Source organism: Salvelinus fontinalis, chromosome 19 (assembly GCF_029448725.1).
Source record: "Salvelinus fontinalis isolate EN_2023a chromosome 19, ASM2944872v1, whole genome shotgun sequence".
In the NCBI taxonomy this organism is placed as follows: domain Eukaryota; kingdom Metazoa; phylum Chordata; class Actinopteri; order Salmoniformes; family Salmonidae; genus Salvelinus; species Salvelinus fontinalis.
The window spans coordinates 30,268,071-30,289,809 of record NC_074683.1 but is presented as its reverse complement, the minus strand read 5'-3'; the positions used below and the strand labels follow the sequence as shown (position 1 = coordinate 30,289,809).

General features: G+C 40.6%; 1 protein-coding gene and 1 pseudogene across 1 annotated transcript; both read right to left on the bottom strand.

Moving 5' to 3' along the window:
• Positions 1 to 1,740: 1,740 nt before the first annotated feature.
• LOC129816594 (sterol 26-hydroxylase, mitochondrial-like) lies at positions 1,741 to 5,773 on the bottom strand (annotated as a pseudogene).
• An 8,262-nt stretch (positions 5,774 to 14,035) lies between these two features.
• Positions 14,036 to 18,806, bottom strand: LOC129816593 (ELL-associated factor 2-like). The gene is made up of 6 exons (XM_055871268.1): positions 18,569 to 18,806; positions 18,064 to 18,158; positions 17,806 to 17,942; positions 17,425 to 17,594; positions 15,974 to 16,237; positions 14,036 to 15,732 (listed from the first exon to the last, which is right to left on the bottom strand). The coding sequence occupies exons 1-6, from the start codon at positions 18,669 to 18,671 to the stop codon at positions 15,683 to 15,685; spliced, it is 819 nt and encodes a 272-aa protein (XP_055727243.1). The 5' UTR covers positions 18,672 to 18,806; the 3' UTR covers positions 14,036 to 15,682.
• Positions 18,807 to 21,739: the final 2,933 nt, after the last annotated feature.

The following is a 21,739-nucleotide window of genomic DNA, read 5'->3' as shown; positions in this document are numbered from 1 at the left end:
TATCACACACACACACCTTTTGTAATAATGACAATTACAACAATCCTGAATGAACAATGAACACTTATTTTAACTTAATATAATACATAAATACATACAGCTCTGAAGTGACAATGATACTGAAGAGTCTGCTTAGGAGACATACTCTCAACTGTTTGAATAAAAATAGAGTTTAAGTTACCTGTGATGAATGTTGAAAACAAAAACTTTAATTTCTATATGCAGGAAATCCTATTTTAATAATGGGCATGGTAAGAATTGACAACCAAAGTGCGAGTCATAATTCCCATGACACCTAGCAAAATCTGAAGTGTGGTTCCTTCATTTATTCCATTGGATATTTTTAGATTCACTTAAAATAAGGTCTGTGTTTCATGTAGGCTTACATCACCGTCCCAATTTTAGACCTGTGTAGATATCTATAGGACAAGGTAACTCTGATCAATATTGGCTAAATATAAGCGAAGATTAAAAAAAAAAAATTGTAGAGTGGATTTATGAAAATATGTTGACAAACGTTACCTTATCCTAGTGAGATTTACACGGGTATCAAAACGTCGAGGCAGTTTAAGCCTGCACGAAACACAGACCTTATTTGAAGTAGATCAAGACATTCTCTATGGAAGACATGAACGGTAAAATAACGAAGGAACCCCTTTCAAATTCAGCCGCAAGTTATTACAGGAATTATAACGTGTCGACTATTTCTCTCTAAACCATATACCTTTGACTAATCCGGAAACTATCACCTCGAAAACAAAACGTTTATTCCGTTCCGTATTTTATCTAACGGGTGGCATCCATGAGTCTAAATATTCCTGTTACATTGCACAACCTTCAATGTTGTCATAATTACGTAAAGTTCTGGCAAATTAGTTCGCAAAGAGCCAGGCGGCCCAAACTGTTGCATATACCCTGACTCTGCGTGCAATGAACGCAAGAGAAATGACACAATTTCACCTGGTTAATATTGCCTGCTAACCTGGATTTCCTTTAGCTAAATATGCAGGTTTAAAAATATATACTTGTGTATTGATTTTAAGAAAGGCATTAATGTTTATGGTTAAGTATACATTGGAGCAATGACAGTCATTGATTGATTGTTTTTTATAAGATAAGTTTAATGCTAGCTAGCAACTTACCTTAGCTTACTGCATTCGCTAACAGGCAGGCTCCTCATGGAGTGCAATGTAATCAATGCAAGATTAGATCCCCCGAGCTGACAAGGTTAAAAATCTGTCGTTCTGCCTCGTTTTTCCTAGGCCGTCATTGAAAATAAGAATGTGTTCTTAACTGACTTGCCTAGTTAAATAAAGATTAAATAAAAAATATATATAATTCAAATAAAAAAAGCTAAATCGGCGCCCAAAAATACCGATTTCCGATTGTTACGAAAACTTGAAATCGGCCATTCCGATTAATCGGTCGACCTCTAGAGGAGACAATCCCAAGGACAGGTAAAACAGATCAGGGCGTGACAGATTGGCTCAAACGCATTAAGGGGAAACAAAATTACACAAATTAACTTAAGGCACACCTGTTAATTGAAATGCATTCCATGTGGCTACTGTACCTCATGAAGCTGGTTGAGAGAATGCCAAGTGTGTGCAAAGCTGTCAAGGCAAAGGGTGGCTACTTTAAAGAATCTCAAATATATTTTGATTTGTTTAACACTTTTGGTTACTACATTATTGCATATGTGTTATTTCATAGTGAAGACATCAAAACTATCATTCTCCAACGTGTAGGAATTCCAACTTTTGACTGGTACTGTAAACGTAGGTAGAGGGAAATTGACAAGTCATAGATAATAAACAGAAGCAGCAGCGTACAAATGGGAGGGGTCAATGCAAATATATTCAGCTATCGTGTTCTAAACAAAAGACATGATCAACATGTTCGTACAAACTTTGTCTGTTGTAACAGTATATTTAGGCAAACATAACACAAGCAAGACATACAGGCAGTCAAAATAAAAATTATTTTCTCATCATTGCAAACATTGGCTAGTTCTTTTTTTTAGCAACTCTCGCAACATAACATGGAATATTATCACAACTAGTAGGCAGTCTAAAGCAGTAGTTGACAAACCACATAAGGAATAATAGCGCAGCCTACTGCAAAATGAACTCATCCATTGTCAGACTCTAGTTACTGGATACACATGCTAGAGCTGCCTAGAACGTTCGTCTGCCCAGAGGTGGAACAGTTAGGTAGCCTACTCATGCGGTACTAGTTACATCATTTGTACAGGAACTCTGACTAGTGGCTACAATATGACAGCAACTATAAAGAATAGTGTACATCACACAAAACGCTAATTGTTTTTGCTCCTATGCAATGTGTAGGGACTGTCCTGGTTGTGCCACTTCAATATCCCTTACAGACAGAAGGTTGTAGAACCTTCAATAAATAGTTTTGGGGATGTCATTCAAATCACTACAGGGTTTATTATTTCAATTGTTCAGAATTATGAGGCAGAGATCAGCTACAGCAACATGGTTTAGAAGAGACTGAATAAAGTGAGAAAGGTAAACGGATGGGGAGTGAGCAGTAGCTACGTAGCGTGTGTAAAATAACACATGCCCAGAACTCTGATCCAGATCCATAGCTTTGAGAAAGAGGTTTCCAGAGGGGCGGGGGCAGCCAATAAAATAACATTAGAGTACTATACAGGATCTTAAAGTCAGGAGGTTTGAAAGTACAACTCCTTCCAACAACCCAAGTTGAGTTGATGATTACATATTCCTTGCCAACAGACAGACAAAGACTAATGCTATTACCATGTATCCAGATGGGATGAATTAGACCAAAGTTGAAGGTCTGGTCTGTCATGTTCTCTCCAATGCAAAGCTAACAGAGGAACGCCACAACCAGCTGAACCTGATTATATTAGAGGGTTACTACAGACTAGATCAACAGTTATAACTAACTCAATGTCTTGAGGCTGCAGCTAAAAAGTAGGTTAAACATGTATAACCTAATGTAGCTTTAACCCATCTGCCCTCTAGAGGCACTGTCAAATGAAATGTGAAAGTCACTGAAGGAAACGTATAAAAGACAGTGCAAGAGACAATACAGCATCCCATCACAGTGGACTGATCGTTTCCAGATGCAGAAAAGCATGTGTTCTGAATCCCAAGCTACTATCACAGTTCTACATAACACTGTTGAAGGGCGTATGCTGTAGTTGTCACATCTGCTCCTGCTGCCCTCCCTAGTGGACATCCGGTGTCTCTTTGACATGCAGCCATTTCCGCCAGTTCTCTCCCTCTCTGTGTGCGTGTGGTTGGAGACAGGTGTGCTGGAGTCAGCAGTTCCCCACCAGCTGCAACCCGTTCCATAATCAAGACCTCTACAAATACTCAGTCCTGCCACTTCCACTGCCAGACCATAATCTCTGTTCAGTCAGTCATGCTTCTAGCTATTTGTTGTCATTTAAGATCCTGTTTCCTGCTGTGCCTATTTCCTTGCCTGGCGCTGTTTCTCCTCTCACTGCAGTTTTGCCGCTCTGATTGGTTCCTGTTCCACATTTCACCACCCTGCTACCCTGTTCTGGATTCAACTGATCATCTCTCTTGGATTCCCCTCCGGAACTGTTTATCCTGTCCCAACCCAGCTCACTCCAACCTCAATATCTGGTTTCCTACAACTCATCCAAGCTTCCCTGGATCTGCATTTAATCACTCCCTATGTTACAATAAATATCTTGGTTCATTCATCCCCATTTCCTGGTTTGAGTCTGTTCTTGGGTTCCCCTGTGCTGCTCCGCATAACAGTAGGGGTACTATACAACTACAGAGCAGGCCTGGATGTCTTACCCTGGAGAGGATGAGGTACATCTCCAGCTCGGCCAACCTCCTGCCCAAGCAGGCCCGGCCCCCGAAACAAAAGGGTACTGAGCCGTGGTGCTGGTTCTTGTCTTTCCCCAGCCCACAGAGCCAGCGTTCAAGCAGGAAGGCTTGGGGCTCCGGGAACACTGCCTGGTCATAGGACATGACAGTGACACAGGTGGAACAAGTCTGGGATGGAAAGGAATGAGAGAGATGAATCCCATTGAATTGAGATAGAGGGAAAGGACAAAAGAGGGAGAACAGTCAAGTACAGCTGCTCTAACTCTGATCAGTGGTATACTGTTTGGTGGGAGCGATATTAACAAACTATTTAAAATACTGAAGTTAAGGGTGAAAGTATATCTCTGGATATACAAGTGTGATCATATCTCTACACACAGGATGAAAATAAAAGTACTTTAATTCACCAATAACAAACATTTCCAACAGTACAAGATGGTAGAAGAGTAAGTCACGTTTTTGGGGAAGAGGTGGTCGCCCACAACTATGCCATTTTCCACATTGATGCGGGCGTTTCCTGCTACTCCTGGGTACATCCTGGAGAGAGAGTATAGGAGAAAGTCACAAGGGGTAGAGAGGAAAGGATTGGCTCCATTTGACTAATTAAGAATAAATTATAGGCACATTGACGTATACTGCATGTAACAATACATACCTCATTATGAATATAATAACTTTAATAACCCATTATGAATTTTATAATGAGTGCATTTACAGAATGACAGATGACTGACAACTTATTGTAGTGTCTCCCTGACAACAGCCTTGAGCCAGGGCATTCTAGTGATGTCATCACTAGTAGGCACCTTGTCCCCCTGGGCAGACACTGATCAATTCCTGGTACAGCTTGTCCTGGATCTCTGGCTCCAGGGCCATGTGGTACAGAGACCACGAGATGGTGTTGGATGTCTGCAGCATAGAAATACAATTACAATAGGAATAGGTTGTAGGCTAATAATATTAATATTACGTTAATTGACCAGTAATTATATTTTTATGGTCTGATTAGGGAGGCGGGCACCAATGGGAGACAATGGTACTGATACTGTTATGGTGCTTACTCTGACTGTCTTTGACGTAGGTAGCTAATGTGGTTATGTTGAAAATGTTCACAATCTAAAATAACAAAAAAAGTCCCCCACCAGGCCTTCACCCCATTCTCCACTACTGTTGCCACCCTGTCACACCCTACTGTGAAACAGCGCTACATAAAACACACACCTCACCGTATCGACCCCAGCCAGCAGTAGCTCAGTGATGGACCCCAGTATCTCAGTGACAGACATCTGTTCACTGACCAGGAGGTGTGAGGTACTCTCCCTCCACCGGCTGGCCCAGACGAACCTTCTGCTCGTTCTCCTCCATCTTCTGAAGCACCTGCTCCTCCGCTGTATGGGGACAGAGGTCAGAGGTTATAGTAACCAGCACAATATAGATGCTTAGGGTGAATCTCAGGTCTTTTCTCAATTCCTTGTATAGCAGATGGGGATCTGTGAAACCACAGGAGGCTGTTGATGGGAGGATGGCTCATAATAGCTGGAATGGAGTAAATTGAATGGTTTCAGACACGTTTGATTTGTCGATACCATTCCATGTATTCCATTCCAGCCAGTACTATGAGCCTGTCCTCCCCAATTAAGGTGCCACCAGCTGCCTGTGTGTGAAACTCATACCTCAGCCTGAAGTGTCCCCACTTGCGCTGCCTCCCTGACCAAGGCCCTACTCCCCCGATTGCGCAGTTTGGCCGGGCAGCCAGCTCTAGGAAGAGTCTTAGTGGTTCCAGATTTCTTCCATTTAAGAAAGATGGAGGCCACTGTGTTCTTGAGGACAATAAATGCTGCAGCAATGTTTTGGTACCCTTCCCCAGATCTGTGCCTCAAAACAACCCTGTCTGGGAGCTCTGTGGAAAATTCCTTCAACCTCATGGCTTGGTTTTTGCACTGACTTGCACTTTCAACTGTGAGACCTTATATAGACAGGTGTGTGCCTTTCCAAATCATGTCCAATCAATTCAATTTGCCACAGGTGGACTCCAATCAAGTTGTAGAAACATCAAGGATGATCAATGGAAACAGGATGCACCTGAGCTCAATTTCGAGTCTCATGCGCATGAGAAACATGATGTCACATAACATATCATCAACAACTTAAACACATTGCATCATTTTCATATGTGAAACGAGTGAGTGCCCTCAAAATATCCTACATCCTCCTCATTCACAAGTATGCAGTAGAGGTTACTTGAGTTCATGGGTATGTGATAATGTGTAACGTTATGTGAAATTTTATTGTGCAGTTGTTAAGAGAATTTTGTTCTCAGTTGTTCATAATACCAAATGTAATTAATTACTCAGCCTGAAACCCAGAGTTTGTTAGAAACTGGTTGAAATGAATCAGCGGAGGCCCAGCTACAATTGTCAGGAATGTTTATTTAGAGAGCTCTGCCGTGCATATACAAAATCATTATTTTTATCCCTTCTCTTAAACTAACGCACATACATACATACTATATTTGGATTATCCCCTGAAGTCTCACCACAGTTTATTACCACTCAGCTGACAGTTCCAGTCCCCCCCAGATACAGAAAGCGAGAGCCCCTCCAGGTTGTCTTATTTTACCTCCACAGAGTTATAGCTGGGTCAGTTCAAACATAGGTTAACGAGTCTCTTTGCTTTCTTTCGGCACACACATACATTCCTTTCTTCCCCAATGGTTATCATTTTTAATTACCCCTTGTCCATGCTACATAACCTCTAATCATAATAGTTAAGTTTCTGGGTAGAATTATTTAATCATTTATCTTAAACCTTGATAAAATATCTTAACAGCAGTCTACCTTTTCAATCTTTATTATACACTCTTTGAAAAAAGGTGCTATCTAGAACCGAAAACAGTTCTTCGGCTGTACCCTTAGAAGAATCCTTTTTGGTTCCAAGTAGAACCCTTTTGGGTTCCATCTAAAACCCTTTTAACAGAGGTTTCTACATGGAACCCAAAAGAGTTCTACCTGGAACCAAAAATGGTTCTCCTATGGTGACAGCCGAAGAACCATTTTGGAACCCTTTTTTCTAAGTGTACATGATAGAGCATGTGATGCCATACAAATGTCTCACATATTCAGTCATTCACTCACAAATTCACTCATTGACTCACTCACTCGTTAACTCACTCGCCCTCTCATTCACTCACTTTCTCTCTCACTCCCTCACTCACTTATTCATTCACTCACTCACCCACTCATTTACTCACTCTCTCGCTCTCTCTCTCTCACTCACTCACTCTCTCACTCACTATTTAATTCATTCACTCACCAACTTTGAAGAGGTGATCCCAGACAGCCACAAAATGTTTCCAGAAGGGGAGGTAGGGCCAGGTGGACTTGGGGAAGAGAATGATGATTGGGGAGAGGCGGAACATCTCTCCTACTGAGACGATGAACTTCTGAGTCTCTTCAGGAACCTCCTCATTTAGACATCCCATACGGGTCTTAAACAACACTGAGCAGATCGCTGCAGACAGAGAGGAAAACAACAGTAGCACTTTATTTGACCGTAGATAGATTTGATTGATCCTTTATTGACCCTTGAAGGGCGAAATGTTGGTAGTGAAATGACCAGGTATTTAATGAGAAGTTAACACAGTAATAACCTATGAATATCTTGTCTGTTTCTTTAAGACTATATCAAGAGGAGGATGACATACGTAGGAGGATGTAATAAGATGCCGGCTCTCATACAGTGTTTAACAGTTAGTCAGGGTGACATCATATTATAGGGTGACATCGTTTGATCATCATTCGTCACTGTTGCCCTTGACCGATGAACAGACTGACCTTGAATACTCTCACACATGACCCATCTCTCTGTCTGTAAGGGAATTCAAGCGATCAGTCACTTGCTATACAATTCTTTATCTAATCAACTACCATGGATAAAGATCACTGTGCAATTACTTTAAGGTCTTTGCTCTAACACAATGGTTCTCAACCCTGGTCCTGGGGACCCAAAGGGGTGCATATTTTAGTTTTTGTTGAGAACCGTTGCTCTAACACAGTGGTTCCAAAACTTTTTATATTCCTGTACCCCTTCAAACATTCAACCTATAGCTGTGTACCCCCTCTAGCACCAGGGTCAGCGCACTCTCAAATGTTGTTTTTTGCCATTATTGTAAGCCTGCCACACACACACATTATACGATACATTTATTAAACATAAGAATGAATGTGAGGTTTTGTCACAACCCAACTCATGGGAAGTGACAAAGAGCTATTATAGGACCAGGGCACAAATAATAATATAATCATAATCAATAATTTTGCTCTTTATTTAGCCATCATACATAAAAAATGTATTTGTTCATCAAAAATTGTGAATAACTCACTACAGGTTAATGAGAAGGATGTGCTTGAAAAGATGCACATAACTCTGCAGTGTTGGGTTGTATTGGAGCGAGTCTCAGTCTTCAATAATGTTCCACACAGTCTGTGCCTGTATTTAGTTTTCATGCTAGTGAGGGCCGAGAATCCACTCTCACATAGGTATGTGGTTGCAAAGGGCATCAGTGTCTTAACAGTGCGATTTGCCAAGACAAGAAACTCTGAACGCAGCCCTATTGTTACGGATACAAGTATTCTGTGTGTATCCTGTGTGTATTTCTTTTCTCTCCTTCTCCCCTACTCACAGGTGACCATCATCATTCCCCAATCAGTCGCTAATCAGAAGACACCTGCTCCTTTTCTGCTACCCAATCACATTCCCTTTCCCTCGGTTTAAAAACCCTGTCAGTTGTTTTCTCTGGAGCTCGATCTCTTTGTCTAGAGCAATCTCTCTGTACATGCCATATGTTTGTAGACCTCGTGTGTGGTTTAGGATACATGTCACTTTGTCCCCACCTGTGAGTATTGTTTTGGTTATGGTGTGAGTGTTTGTTTGTTTGATGGTGGGAAAAGGGGGTAACCAAGATAAGATGCCCATGGGCATACACTACCCGTAGGTAAACTTTGTTAAATACACTAGTTAGAACTGGGCAGACCACCCACTGTATTTTTGGTTAGTTAGCTGTTGTTGAAATAGGCTAGTCTAACTTAGGGGTGTTTTGGGATATTTGTTTCTTTCCTTGGGTCCAGCTCAGCCCCTTTTCCTGCCGCCCCCATTACCGTGTGTTTGTTAATAAACCCTGAGTTTGACGGTAAATCTAAGTTGTCGTGGTTATTTAGATTAGATTGGAGATGTTGGATAGAGATGCCCTGCCCTATAAAAAAAAAAAAAAAACACTCACAAAATTTGAGTTTGCTATTCACAAGAAGCATTGCCTGATGTGAACCATGCCTCGAACAAAACAGATCTCAGAAGACCCAAGATTAAGAATTGTTGACTTGCATAAAGCTGGAAAGGGTTACAAAAGTATCTCTAAAAGCCTTGATGTACATCAGTCCACGGTAAGACAAATTGTCTATAAATGGAGAAAGTTCAGCACTGTTGCTAGTCTCCCTAGGAGTGGCCCTCCTGCAAAGATGACTGCAAGAGCACAGTGCAGAATGCTCAATGAGGTGAAGAAGAATCCTAGTGTCAGCTAAAGACTTACAGAAATCTCTGGAATATGCTAACATCTCTGTTGACGAGTCTACAATACGTAAAACACTAAACAAGAATGGTGTTCATGGGAGGACACCACGGAAGAACCCATTGCTGTCTAAAAAAAAACATTGCGGCACTTTTGAAGTACGCAAAAGAGCCCCTGGATGTACCACAGCGCTACTGGCAGAATACTCCGTGGACAGATGAAACTACAGTTGAGTTGTTTGGAAGGAACACACAACATTATGTGTGGAGTTAAAAAAGACACGGCACATCAACCTCATACCAACTAAAGTATGGTGGAGGGACTGCTTTGCTGCTTCAGGGCCTGGATAGCTTGCTATCATCGACAGAAATGAATTCCCAAGTTTATCAAGACATTTTGCAGGAGAACGTAAAGCTATCTGTCCGCCAATTGAAGCTCAACAGAAGTTGGGTGACGCAACAGGACAACGACACAGAAGTAAATCAACAACAGAATGGCTTCAATAGAAGAAAATATGCCTTCTGGTGGCTCAGTCCTGACCTCAACCTGATTGAGATGCATGACCTCAAGAGAGCAGTTCACACCACATGCTGCCCATATCATTGCATAATGCAGAAAATACACTCAGAGTTCATGGGCCTTGCTTTAACAAAGTTAACCATTTTCACTGTAGTGTCCAAAATGTCTTTCAAGCTGTCAGGCATTCCCTTGGCAGCAAGAGCCTCTCGGTTGATGCTGCAGTGTACCCAAGTGGCATCGGCAGCAACGTTACCACTCCACTATGTCTCCCTGTCATGGCTTTTGCCTCATCAGTACAGACACCAACACATCTTGACCACAAATCCAATTGATGTCACAAAGCTGTCCAGTACTTAAAAAATATCCTCTCATGTTGTCCTGGTTTCCAATGGTTTGTAGAAGAGGATATCTTCCTTATTTGACCCCCCATAAACGTAACAGACATACCAGGAGCTGTGCCAGGCCCGCCACATCTCTTAACTCATCCAGCTGTAATGCATATAATTCACTGGCTTGTATGCAAAGCAGTATTTATTTCAAAACATCTCCTGCCATGTCACTGATGCGTTGTGAAAGTGTTGTTTTATGAAGGCATAGTCTGTATAGTTTTTTGGGCCTTTTCCCCCAGCATTGTCCCAGCCATATCTGCGGCAGCATGAAGAATTAAGTTCTCCACTATAGTATGGGGCTTGCCTGTCCTAGCCACTCGGTAGCTCACCATATAAGACGCTTCTAGCCCCTTCTTATTAATGGTATCTGTTGCTTTTATCCATGTCTTACTACTCGAAAGTCGTCTTTATTCTCACTCAAAAAACTTCTGTGGCTTATTTTTCAAATGGTCATGTTTCGTTTCTAAATGTCTGCGCAAGAGTGAAGGTTTCCCGCGAGAGAGTAATGGTTAATGTCATTGGATGTTCATTTTTTGACTAGGCTACCTGTATTTGATATTGTGTTACTTCGCTGAACACTAGATGGTTGAATTTTATTTTTGGCAGTGAAGCAAGGCTACTCAGGCGAGAAAAAAAACTCACCCAAATGTATAGCCCCGTTGGAAAACATAAATGTACTGTTTGAAATTGTGAAGAATGAAAAAAAAAAAATGATTTATTAAAGAATAACAAATAAAAAACATGTTTTATTTATGTGAATCACCTTTTATTTGGCGTACCCCCAACGGCGTTGTGTGTACCCCAGTTTGGGAATACCCGCTCTACAGGAATAACTGAGTCCATCCAAATCATCTTGGCTCTTTGACTTTTCAATGATCCAAGACCAGCTCAGTTAATCCTTACCATTGTAAAAATGAGTTGTCATAGTGCTGCATCAAATGTACATGATCCTAAGGGCATTGGCAAACACAATGTAAGTAACTTCATTTATGTACCCTTAATTGCACCGAATTCCTCTGTTTATCCTACAGCTATTGTATGCGGTAATCATGTGCCTATGAACCAGAGTTATACTGTTAGCACTGAGGCGGTGTGCCCTAGTAGGAAGATCACTTTATACAGCTCACCCTGCACTATCAGTTCCAATATAAATAACATAAGCAAATCTACTTTGGATAAGCTGCCCAGTAAAGCATTAAAAACAATCAAGCAACACAGAAAAGTGCTAAAAAATAGCTCATTAACATATGCAACCTGAGAAACAAGGTCCATGAAGTCAATAACTTGCTTGTAACAGATGACATTCATATTCTGACTATCTCTGAAACTCACTTAGATGATACATTTAATGTTACAGTGGTAGCAATACAGCTATTTCACAGTAAAAACAAATGACAACAGACCTTCAGCACGCTTATAGGGAAGGACACTCAACAAGCACAGCACTTACACAAATGACTGATGAATGGCTGAGAAAAATTGTTGATAAAATGATTGTGGGGGCTGTCTTGTTAGACTTCAGTGCAGCTTTTGACATTACTGATCATAGTCTGCTTTTGGAAAAACATACACTACCATTCAAAAGTTTGGGGTCACTTAGAAATGTTCTTGTTTTTGAAAGAAAAGCAAATTTTTTGTCCATTAAAATAACATAAAATTGATCAGAAATACAGTGTAGACATTGATATTTTGTAAATCACTATTGCAGCTGGAAACGGATGATATCAATTGCACGCAAGGCCAATTATATACTGTACACTGGAGCTACTTACCAAGACGACATTGAATGTTCCTGAGTGGCCAAGCTACAGTTGTAACTTAAATCGTCTTGAAAATCTATGGCAAGGCTTGAAAATGGCTACCTAGCAATGATCAACAACCAACTTGAGAAAGCTTGAAGATTGTTAAAAGAATAATGGGCAAATATTGAACAGTCCAGGTTTGCAAAGCTCTTAGAGACTTACCCAGAAAGCTGAAATCGTTGCCAAAGGTGATTCTAACATTTATTGAGTCAGGGGATGGAATACTTATCTTTTCAAAATATTAAATATATTTATTTTACATTTATAAAAGTTTTTTCTTCCACTTTGACAGAGTATTTTGTGTACATTTTTGATAAAAAACAACTATTAAATCCATTTTAATCCCACTGTGTAACACAAAATGTGGAAAAAGTCAAGGGGTGTGAATACTTTCTCAAGGCACTGTAGCCCTGGTGTGATATGGTGCCATTTATTGGTGAAGCGTGGCCGACTTTAAATTAAGCATCTAATCATTCTCAAATTCAATAGAGGCTAATTCATTGAGTCTATATACCAACTCTGGAGTCAATCTTATATATGGTTAGTGAGAAGTAGATTTTTAAAGTATTTTTAGCATTAGCATGTGTGGTAATGTGCGTCTATAGGTACAATGCAGCAACTTGTTTTACTCAAAACCTTTCAAAACTGATGTAATGAGTCTAAATACAAAATCTGGAGTGAATCTGAAGTATGGTTCAAGAGGAGAAGATGATTGCAGATGAGTTTGAGCATTAGCGTTACATATGCAAAGAATGAGTTGTTAACAGTTACCTTATTTTTTTTATATCAATACCAAATTCAGTTTTGTTCATTTTAGGTGTTTCCATGATAGAGATTACAAGTTTTAAATTGACAGGCCACTGTGGAGTGGATTTACAATGGTTTAAATGAACAGGTAAAATCAGATTTTTCTCAAACTAAGACATGTACCAAATATTTTTATAACTAAACCAATATATTCCACAACCTGTCGTTTCCAATGGGAACAAATGAGTCATAGTGGGCAGGACAAGCAAAGAGAAGGGCAGAGCCAAACACGGGATAGCGAGATCCTATTGGCACGTTCTAGTATACATCTGAATATTTTCGTTATGGAACAGCTACCCTGTGAAGTGCTCGTGTGTAATAACTCAATTCACCTTTGTACTCCTTCTAAACAACGCGATTTAAAAAAACTTTTGCAAAGGATAAAGTTTACAGAACTTAGTCCACTCTGTCCATAACAGATTATAGTTTTGGGAACAGGAAACTGTATTGAGATCAAATGTTTAATCAACGAGAAAATGTCCAGATTGTCGGCCAGTGGGTTTCTTCTTACTACCATATTTGGTAGTGAGTGAAAACGCCAAGTGGATGCTTCACATTTATACATCTGGTGAAATATCTGTCTCATTGTTCTATCTGTGCATGTACTATAGGCCTATATTCCAGATTACATGTACTACTAAATCTAAAAAGCATTGAATTGGTGTAAACATGGGCAAAATAAAGTTTCCTTCCACCTCATGTTTTGCACCAGTCTCCGCACTATTCCTTTTAAATCCAAGTCTCAGAGCCCCACAGTGGAGTGGTAATAATACCCATAACTCCTAGCGGTCAAACAGGCAAATGGTTCCTATAATTTTTCCACCTTTCATTTTTCCCATAGGGGATTTTAGAAACAATTAAAATAAGGATTGTGTTTCGTGTAGGCTTACCCTGGCATGGAGTTTTGTAAATCTCTCTAGGACAAGATTACTTTTATCAATATATTCAACTAGGTCACAATTTTCCTTTGCATACAGGTTTTGCATTACATTAGCATAACAGTTGTTTTTCCCCCCAATATTGATTTGTAGAACAGTGCAAAGTGTACAATTAAGTAATTTGTCATATAACAGGATTGAAATAAAAATACATGACTTTACATTGACAAACAATTAAACATTTTATTTATCTACAAAGAAATGCATATTCAAAATAGTTAATTATTCATGTCCACCTACTGAATCCACCATCCTTTCAACTGCCAAAACATACTACTATTATAACCACATTCTTATTTATTTCCCCAGGCAGAATTAAAGGCTGTTTTCCTCACTCCCTACTTTCCCAGTTGCCCGAGTTTGTTATTAGACAGGCCATGGTTGATACAATCCCAATTATCTTGACTTTCTCCTAAAGTGTGCACTCGTTCACCACAAATATAAAAGCATTGGATTGGTGTAGGCATGGGCTAGAAAGAGTTTCCATATGCCAGTCATTTCCATTCAAATCCATGAACAGGTGCACACCTCGGGAGAAAGGAGAGATTATTGGGACGGACCTAATGTTCTAACATAATACTTTAGAGAGGGTGCAGCACTGGGATATGAGATATGACCTGGGATATGTCTCAAAAGCATTTCCTGGTTTCATCACACATCTCATTAATTCCTTGATGAATCGCCTCTAAAAAAAATTTTTTTTTTTAACACATTGGAAGAGAAGATCCAACTACCTCTTCCCCTCAGACCTTCTCCTCCAATGCATTTTGAGAAAGAATTGATGAATCAAGGATGCAAGGAATCAAGGAAATACTTTTGAGATTCATTTCAGTAACCATAACAGAAGGGATAGTAGTCATTGGAATGGCAGTTCTAAAGGCAGGGCTGTAAGACTCTCACTGGCATCAGGCTATAGGAGCATACATGCACTCCCATTGCTCTGACACCCATAGAATATATTAAGCTGTTGGTTTTTCTGAGTAAATATGTAAAATATAATCATAAATCAGATTCAAGTATTGCAGGTTTAAAGCAACAAAGCCAAGTAATCTTTCATATACATTACGTAGCATCACTGAGCAAAACCTTTAAGTTACGTTTACCCCACACTAGGCTAAATCAATCCACTTCAAGTAGTGCACTAGTTCTCAAATACCCCTCAGACTTGATAAGTTGCTAGGCCATATATTAAACAACAAAGTAACATTTTAAGATAATTCCTAATAAAGCAACATGATAAGACTGCTTCAACCTATCCCCTTACTTTAAGAGTAAATCTTTCACAGTAGTCACAGTCTAAAGGCGAACTAATGAAACACTGATGCTATGGGTGAATGCAGGGGAATACATTCTGATATTGATGTGGCTGATCCTTGATAACAGAAATACCTCCTCTGTTCAATTCAGCAGTATGGTTTCCAGTTCCCTTTGGCCAACTAGTAGTAACACTAAAACTAGTAGAGTAACTACTACCTAAAATGAACAGTGAAAATAATCCAGATCAAATGTGTAGATAAGAGAATTGATCACAGCTATTGGCCCATTTCTTTCAAAAAGGCACTAACAGATATCGACAACTGAGACTATTGATAGAACTATTAAGACACATTCAACTGAAATGCTGGTGGGATGGTGAGGGGTGTTGCTTCCAAAAGGTGTAGGGGTTTGGTCTTATTTGGCATTAAGAAGATCACATCCATATTCCCTAGTCTCATCCCAGTCCTGTTGTGACCCTAAAGGATGGCCATCCAGCTGTCCACAGATGGACCTCTCTGACACGCCACAGAATCAATCAGTGGTCTCTCACTGGTCAGTCATCGTCACTTTCACTGCCAGACTCACTTAACTGCAGGTCATTCTCTGTAAAAAAGGGGAAGTACGAACATCATAAAACCATGTCACAATTCTAGCCTTATGGAGTTTGGCATAGGTCTAACTAGTACAGTATAGCCTATATCCACAGCAATGCAAATAGAAATTCTGATCTAGCAATGCAAATATAAAATGGTTCGATTTAACATTGAAGTATTCAAACTATATCCTAAATACTGAGGTGAGGAGGGAGACAGAAATAAAAATAAAACGGAATGAATGAACTTACTTAGCGTACTCATGAGGTGTCCTCCACCCCGAGGTGGTGAGGAGATGGTGGTGGTGGTAACGGTGGTGAGGATGGGCATGCCCTGGTGGGTTGGTGGCGCTGTGAGGGGACCCCCAGAGGGGCCAGGGGGAGGCGGGTGCCGGGACTCGTCCTCAGAATCACTACTGCTGGAGCTGTCCCCACTACTGGAGGAGGAGCTGTGGGAGTCTGAGGACGAGTCCCCACTACTCATCTGGTCCATGACCTTCGCCTCCGCCATTAGCTCTGGTGCGCACGGACACACACAGACAGGAAGACACACCGACACATGCGGACAGACACAAAAACAGTGACTGACGTCACCTCTGACCTTGAATCACAACACAATCCAAGAGGATTTACAAACATAGCAATTGTTCCATTTATATGACCATGGACTACAATCTAGATCAGGCCTGGGCATTTATATGACCATGGACTACAATCTAGATGGTTTGAGATTAGGACAGCTATTACACGTGACACTCTACCAGGGCTCTAAAGTGCAACCAATTTGTTTCCAAGTGCCCTGGGGAAAAAAGCGAATGCAGATTCACTAGCGTGGTTTCACCATTACTACAGCAAAAACAACTTGCTTCTAGCCCAACCAGGTCAAAATACCTGACCCATATTACCCACATCTGTGCCCCCAAATGTTACCAATTATTTGGGGAAACAGAAAGAAAGGAAAAGGGATAGCTTCTTCAGGAGATCAATGATCATAGCAATGAAAGAACGACAGATGTCTTCATCACAAACCTGACCTTTTTAAAGAGACGTGTACAATTTTCAATGTAATGCATCTCAATAGGAAAATAGTGAATTTTTGCTTTTATAATAAATTAATGTCTTTACAGTGTTACATATTAGTTTCTAGGGCACAACATGTGCTTCAACAGTAGCCAGATATAATATAGGCTGTATCTTATTTTCTGGTGTTCCTACATTTAATGTGGTGCTCCTAACTTTAAGTTGGGAGTAGAGGTCTGTGCAGGACTGCTTTATTCATCACGCTCCCCGCCCACAAAGGCAGCCTACTCTATTTCATTGAGACCACACATAATGTATACTAGGCACACTTGACCTCGCACACCCAACTAGGAGAGGAGAGGTAGGCTACGAAACTTGAAGCAGCAAATTGTGTGTGTTTGTGTGAATAACACAATAAAGATGTGCTTTTAATACAATAGGTAGGCTAACGCATACAAAGCAGAAAGACAACCATTTCCAAATAATCTGTGGGACAACAGAATGCTTTCATCTGTTTGACCGCCCACTCCCAACCGTAGCATGAAAAAGTGACGACCGCGCCACATTGATCTCTGTTCGGACCCGCAAGTCCCGCGGGAATGTAGCCCTCTAGCTGTGAGCACCAGTGCTACCAATTAAAGTTTTTAATTTAGAGCCCTGTGCATTACTGATGGTCTACATACCTCTCTCAATGTCATCCATGGGGGAGGAAGGGGACATCTTCTCTTTGGGAGGAGAGCTCTTGGAGCCTGCTGGGGTTTTGCTGCTGCTGCTAACACTAGGCTTCATCTGCTGGCTCAGACGACTGGTCTGCTGCTCTATACGAGACTGGATCTTACTGCTGCCTTCAGCCCTGACAACACACAGTTTATAGCTCCTAACTACATAAGTAATAAAAATCTGAATGACAAGTGAATCTGGACAGCCCAGGTAACCAAGGAAACAGAAGGATGCAGTTTGAAACAGAGTTACTGTCCATTAAGAAATGATAATTTTCCATTGCACTAATGTTTTGCTACAGTGTGCCCAAATAAACACAAGTCGACCCTAGTCTGTCCACCCACCTGGTCTTCTTGACTGCAATGTTGCTGTTGAGTTTCTCCAGACGGTAGTCTCCTGTATCATGGTTTACAATGAGAATACATTCCTTCATATAAGGCCTCTTGGATCCTTTGAAGACTGTTACAGGGGCAGTGGATCCCTGGGGGAAATCAAGGAAATATGTTCATTTCTGGATATCAAGAGTAAAAGGGGGGAAAACAATCAAAATGTGCACTTTTCAATAATCAACTGTAAAATACATGATAATGCTTAATTCTTACCTCCAGATTGGGCAATGTGATGGTAACTTGTTCTCCCTTTCCCACCTCCAGTTCTCCCTCACAGGAGGTGTCAATGGAGGCTGGTTTGAAGTCATCTGAATCAAAGAGATAAGAGAACATTATAAGTTCCAAACTACTGAATTACACAGCAACATTATACAAGCAGACTGTAGGCTCCACACAAAAACACTCTTGGTTTGGTTAGTTCTGACAGAATGAAGCTTCAGTCGCCACTGTTCACCTACAGATGGTGCCACAAGGCCACTATTGTTGCTAACAAACTGCATATCAGCAGCAAGTGATGAGAACCAAAAGCCCAATCAAAAATACGAAAATGTGATAAATGTTTAAAGGTGGATCACTGTTAATAAAGTGACAGCGATTTAGACAAACGAGTTAGCTATTTCATTTAAAACTAATATTTGGGGGTTTTAACTAACTAGCTATCCATTGGCATACGTTAGCAAGTTAGCTAGCTAGCAAGTATGATCAAAATGCCACTTACATCGCACCGTGTGGTAAGCACCTTTGGGTTGTTTCTCAAATGTTTCGCCTAATTTCAAAACATGTTCTTGACTGTCAAAGTGTGAGTATGTTGTTCCATTCATATTCTAATCAAAGTTTCCAATCATATGTTAATAACAGTAAACTTTCCACGTCCATTCGATACCATCTACCGCAGAACAAGCCAACTCACTTCTAGAGCTAGGTTCTGCCCTTCCTTCGTTGTGATTGATCAGACATTGATCTAGTTGCTTTTTTTGAGTCGTGTAAATTCCTGTCAATCAACATTTTGAGAATTTCCGGCGGACGTTGCTTCAGAGCTCATGTCACATGGCATGGTTTGCTTAAATAACCATGCGGAGAATTTCTTCGCCATAACTGTACGCGTGTTTTATATTCATGGAGCTTCTATATGACAACGTCACACAGAACAGAGCGTCTATGGCCGGCTCCAAATGAGCGATGAGCCTCTAAGTAGCCAAACACAGGCAGCCAAACAACATGATCAATTCTTGGTTAGAGCTTTTCATTACGCTAGCCTATATTAAAACCAACATATAGCCCTGGCCAGTATGTCATTCTTTTTTCATTTTTAAGAATCTACCAGAATCTACCAACCCTGCCATATATATATATATATATATATATGGCAGGGTTGGTAGATTCTTAAAAATGAAAAAAAGAATGACATACTGGCTAGGGCTATATGTTGGTTTTAATAATTAATAATTAATATTTATTTATTTATTTTTACATAACAGCATTAGGCCTATGTTTGCATTGCTGAATGAAAATAGAGTAAGGTATTCTCAAGACAATGAGAGACATCTTGATACAGTAGCCTAGTAGGCCAATACACTGAGCAGGTGGTCTAAGTAATGAATTAGTAACAGTTGTTTGCTAGTGTCTAAAAACCCGCTATGGTAATGGACTAGCTGAATTTACAGGGCTCTTCCCCCTAAATCTGGGGAAATAAGCTCTTTTCCTTTCCTAAACTGAATCCTAATCCTTCAATGCCTGCTGTGTCTCTACTTTTGCTGTATCTGTACAAGCCAAGCCATATGTAACCCCTTCAAACAGTAGGCTAGAGTAGAGGATGTAAGTTTAGAGTAAGAGAATATGAAGATTATGCTTGTCAAGACCATAATGACAACATTTGTAACTGTTAATCCAGTGTCAATTTCCCCAATTACTTCACACAGAGAAAGGTTGGAGTGCCAATCCCATCTGCTTTGTCTGGATGTTGTTGTTGGAAAATTAGGTCAAGTGTGGTGTGTTACTGTAAATGACAACCCGAGAGAGAGAGAGAGAGAGAGAGAACAAGGGAGGGAACGAGGGAGTGAAAACAAGGGAGGGAACGAGGGAGAGAGAATGGGCAATATAATGAAAGATAAAGGATGAGGTGAGGTTAGAGGGATAAAAGGACTATAGAGATATAATGGTAGGGTGGTAAAACATAAATGTTCAACTTCTCATAATGGTATTGCCTATTGGTGGGACACAAAGGATGTTCCCCCATGTGCAGTACGTTAACACCCAGGCAGGGAGAGAGAGAATACCCCAGGCGCCCTTCTTCACTATAGGATCCAGTGTCAGGCTTTAGTGTAACAGGATATTGCAGGCCGAGTGGCCAACTATACACTAAGATATGTCCATTCTGGATCAGGTTTCATCTACTATTGTGAGCGGAATGGAGCATTAATCTGCCTAAGGCCCCATGGCAATAGTGTAATAAATTAAACAAAACAACAACACAATGTAACAGTGTGATAAATGTGTATTACACATTTTCTAATTGTCACTGGACATAATCAAGGATCTTCCCCTTGTTTTAAATTTTCGCCTAAAATGACATACCCAAATCCAACTGCCTGTAGCTCAAGACCTGAAGCAAGGATATGCATATTCTTAATACCATTTGAAAGGAAACACTTTGAAGTTTGTGGAAATGTGAAATTAAAAACATTTTTTTTAGCATTTTTTTGTACCATCATCTTTGAAATGCAAGAGAAAGGCCATAATGTATTATTCCAGCCCAGGCACAATTTAGACTTTGGCCACTAGATGGCAGCAGTGTATGTTTTAGACTGATCCAATGAACCATTGGATATCTGTTCAAAATGTTGTATCAAGACTGCCCAAATGTGCCTTATTGGTTCATTCATACATTTTGAAGTCCATAATTGGGCACTCTCCTCAAACAATATCATGGTATTCTTTCACTGTAATATCTACTGTAAATTGGACAGTGCAGTTAGATGAACAAGAATTTAAGCTCTCTGCCCATATCAGATATGTCTATGTCCTGGGAATTATTTTTGTTTCTTATAACCTCATGCTAATCACATTAGCCTACTTTAGCTCAACCGTAGACCTACATGATACATTTAGATTTCTTGTGGCCCCCACCCCTATCAAAGTTGCCTATCCCTGCTGAAGAAAGGCATGACTTTACAATTTAAATTACAAAATATGTAGGAATTCAGTGTATTGTTGTTTTGGACATTGTCTAGGTCTGGGCTATGTCACGAATGTCCACAAGAACACAAGTCCTCCTGGTTTTGACCCTTGCCTGTTTCTGGACTCTGTACCCGCCTGCCTGACCATTTTGCCTGCCTTGACCATGAGCCTGTCTGCCACTCTGTACCTCCTGGAATCTGATCTGGTTTTGACCTTTTACCTGTCCACAACTATTCTCTTGCCTACTCCTTTTGGATTAATAAACATTGTAAGACTCCAACCATCTCCCTACACTGTCTGCATCTGGGTCTCGCCTTGTGTCATGATAGTTCTGTTGCAAAGTGAACCTTCGCCCCAGTCTGAGGTCTTGAGCGCTCTGGAGCATGTTTTCATCAAGGATCTCACTGTACTCTGCTCTGTTCATCTTTCCCTTAATCCTGACTAGTATCCCAGTCCCTGCCACTGAAAAACATCCCCACATCATGATGCAGCCACCACCATGGTGCCAGGTTTCCTCCAGATGTGACACTTGGCATTCAGAGTTCAATCTTGGTTTCATCAGACCAAAGAATCTTGTTTCTCATGGTCTGAGATCTTTAGGTGCATTTTGGCAAACTCCAAGCGGGCTTTCATGTGCCTTTTACTGAGGAGTGGCTTCCGTCTGAACACTCTACCATAAAGGCCTGATTGGTGGAGTGCTGACGAGATGGTT

Bases quoted from the DNA above. Each gene is read 5' to 3' on its own strand.
- LOC129816593 (XM_055871268.1), bottom strand. From the start codon at position 18,671: ATGAATGGAACAACATACTCACACTTTGACAGTCAAGAACATGTTTTG. The intron at 17,943-18,063 runs GTAAGAATTAAG...GATTTCCCCCAG, and splicing joins TCACATTGCCCAATCTGGAG to GGATCCACTGCCCCTGTAAC. The intron at 17,595-17,805 runs GTGGGTGGACAG...GTGTGTTGTCAG, and splicing joins ATTGCAGTCAAGAAGACCAG to GGCTGAAGGCAGCAGTAAGA.